This window comes from Vombatus ursinus, unplaced genomic scaffold (assembly GCF_900497805.2).
Source record: "Vombatus ursinus unplaced genomic scaffold, bare-nosed wombat genome assembly UNPS02014824.1, whole genome shotgun sequence".
Classification (NCBI taxonomy): Eukaryota; Metazoa; Chordata; class Mammalia; order Diprotodontia; family Vombatidae; genus Vombatus; species Vombatus ursinus.
In genome coordinates, this window is record NW_020954602.1 from 38,094 (window position 1) to 40,560 (window position 2,467).

Sequence of the window (2,467 nt, forward strand, 5' to 3'; positions counted from 1 at the left end):
TAAATTAATAAAAGAAGAAGAAAAAAGAAATGATTAGAAACTGTTTTTCTCAACTATATACGGATAAAAATGACAAGGTAAATGAAATGGATAAATATTACAAAAATATAAACTGCCTAGATGAATAGAACAACAAAAAATAGAGAAGTTATCCTAATTTTAGAAAAAATAAATGAACAAGTCATAAATGGATTGTCAAAGGAAAGACAATGGTCTTAGATATATATATAAAAATAAATTATAAGAAATATGAAAGAACAGTAATCTCTAGGTTTACATAAAGTGTGTGAAAAATAGTAAATGAATCCTACCAAATTCTATCTGTGGTAGCAACATGGTCTTGATAGCTAACCCAAGGAAAGTCTAAGCACCGAAAGAAAACTACACCAATTTCTGCGATGAGTATTGATGCAGTATTTGAAAATAAAATGTTAGCTATGAGATTGCAGTAACATTTCATAAAGATTACATGTACATTATGACCAAATTGGAATTATACCAGGAATACATAAAATGTTAGAAAAAATCAATAGAATAACAAAAATATTAGTAGATACAGAATGAGCTTTTGACAAGAAACAAAAAACATTCTTTTTCAAAACTTAAGGAAACATAAGACTTTACTTAAAATTGTATCTATTCTTTTTTTTTTTCCGCCTAGGTTTAGTGACTTGCCCAGGGTCACACAGCTAGTAAGTGTCAAGTGTCTAAGGACGCATTTGAACTCAGGACTTCCTGACTCCAAGACTGGTGCTTAATCCACAGCACCACCTAGCTTCCCCCAAATAAGTAGAATCTAAAACCCAAGAGCCTTTGTTATTTGTAATGGGGATAAACTAGACACCTTTCCAGTAGGGTTGGGATAAAGCAGTTGTAATCATTAGTATTGAACTTACTGCTAGAAATAACAGCAAAATTGTAAAGAAAACAGAATAAGCAGAGACAAAGAGGAAACAAAACATTTGCTTTTGAGATTGGTTTGGTGGTTTACTTAGAAAACACTGGTAAACCAACTAAAATTTATTTGAAACTATAGCAAAGGTGTAGCATATAAAATTAACCCATCATTAGTTTTTTTGTGTAGTACCAACATAACCAAGTAGAAAGAGATAGGATGAGAAATTTAATTTAATATAACTATAAAATGATTTTAAAAAAACCATGAGAATCCACTACACAGACACAAACAGGAGCTATATGAATACAGGATGAATCACACTTTACACAAATACAGACAGATCCAAAAAAAATTAATTGATCATGTTAAGTCAAGCTAATAGGATAAATATGTCCATATAATCTAAAGAAGTTACTTGTTCAATATGATAGCAATCAAAAATCCAAGAATCTCAAAAGAAGTGATAGATGTAGAAGCAAAAGAGGCCGAGTAACACTGGATTTAAAACTATACAACAAAACACTTTGGATCCAAAGAGGAGTTAGTTAGTTAGTAAAATAGATTATATAGACTTGGGAAACATGAGAGACACTGGCATAGGACTTCCCAGCATGATGTGAAAAAATGATCTGCATCTCTAATAAACAGGGAAATGCAAACGAAAGCAACTTAGTAAGTTAGCAGAGTTACCACAAAAATATAATGACAGATGCTGTAGGCAGTAGGGGCTACAACTTATTCTACAAATGGGGAAACTGAGGAAAACAGGTTACAAAGCAGGATTAAGTGACATGCCAGGGTCACACAGCTAGGAGGTATCTGAGGTTGGATTTGAACTCAGGTCTTTCCTGCTCCAAACTTGAAGCTTTATCCACCATGCTACCTAGTTGCTCCACACTTTGAATATGCCAGAACTAAATAAAAGTACATAGTATATTATTATTTATATGTTATATTTAGGGATTTATAGTTCTGCCTATTTCTCTCTTCATGTCCATTATGCTGTAAGTGGGTTGGGATAAGTTCCCTACTCGGAGAACTTGAGTATCTCACTTTAAAACTTAATTTCTCTTTAGGAATGTGGTAATTATCCAGGCTTTCTTACCACATTAAGGGCAACTGGATTTGATGGTGGAAACAAAGCTGATCAGTTAGAGTATGAGAATTTCCGACACATTGTACATAAGTGGCACTATAAGCTAACAAAGGTAAGGAGAAAACTAAGATTTTCAGTTATAAATTTTTTTCTATAAATATTTTACTTGAACAATTATTTCAAATTTGTATTTTTAGGCTTCAGTACATTGCCTTGAAACTGGTGAATACACCCATATCAGAAATATTTTGATTGTACTAACAAAAATACTTCCTTGGTACCCAAAAGTCTTGAACCTGGGTACAGCTCTGGAAAGACGAGTCCATAAAATCTGTCAAGAAGAAAAACAGAAGAGGCCTGATCTTTATGCATTGGCCATGGGGTAACATAATTTTAAATATTTCTAAGGTTGAAATGGTTTGTTGTGACCTTGAGTTAATGTCTATAAAACACTTTGTGAAATTTATACTATC

General features: G+C 32.4%; 1 protein-coding gene across 1 annotated transcript in view; it reads left to right on the top strand.

Moving 5' to 3' along the window:
• The window catches only part of LOC114024771 (THO complex subunit 2-like), a gene marked incomplete at its 5' end in the record, with an annotated part of 41,642 nt that overhangs the window by 37,751 nt on the left and 1,424 nt on the right, over positions 1 to 2,467 (top strand). Inside the window, 2 exons of the mRNA XM_027837911.1 lie at positions 1,975 to 2,106; positions 2,192 to 2,376. Of these exons, the coding sequence (XP_027693712.1) occupies positions 1,975 to 2,106; positions 2,192 to 2,376 (317 nt within the window). The remainder of the gene's footprint in view (positions 1 to 1,974; positions 2,107 to 2,191; positions 2,377 to 2,467) is intronic.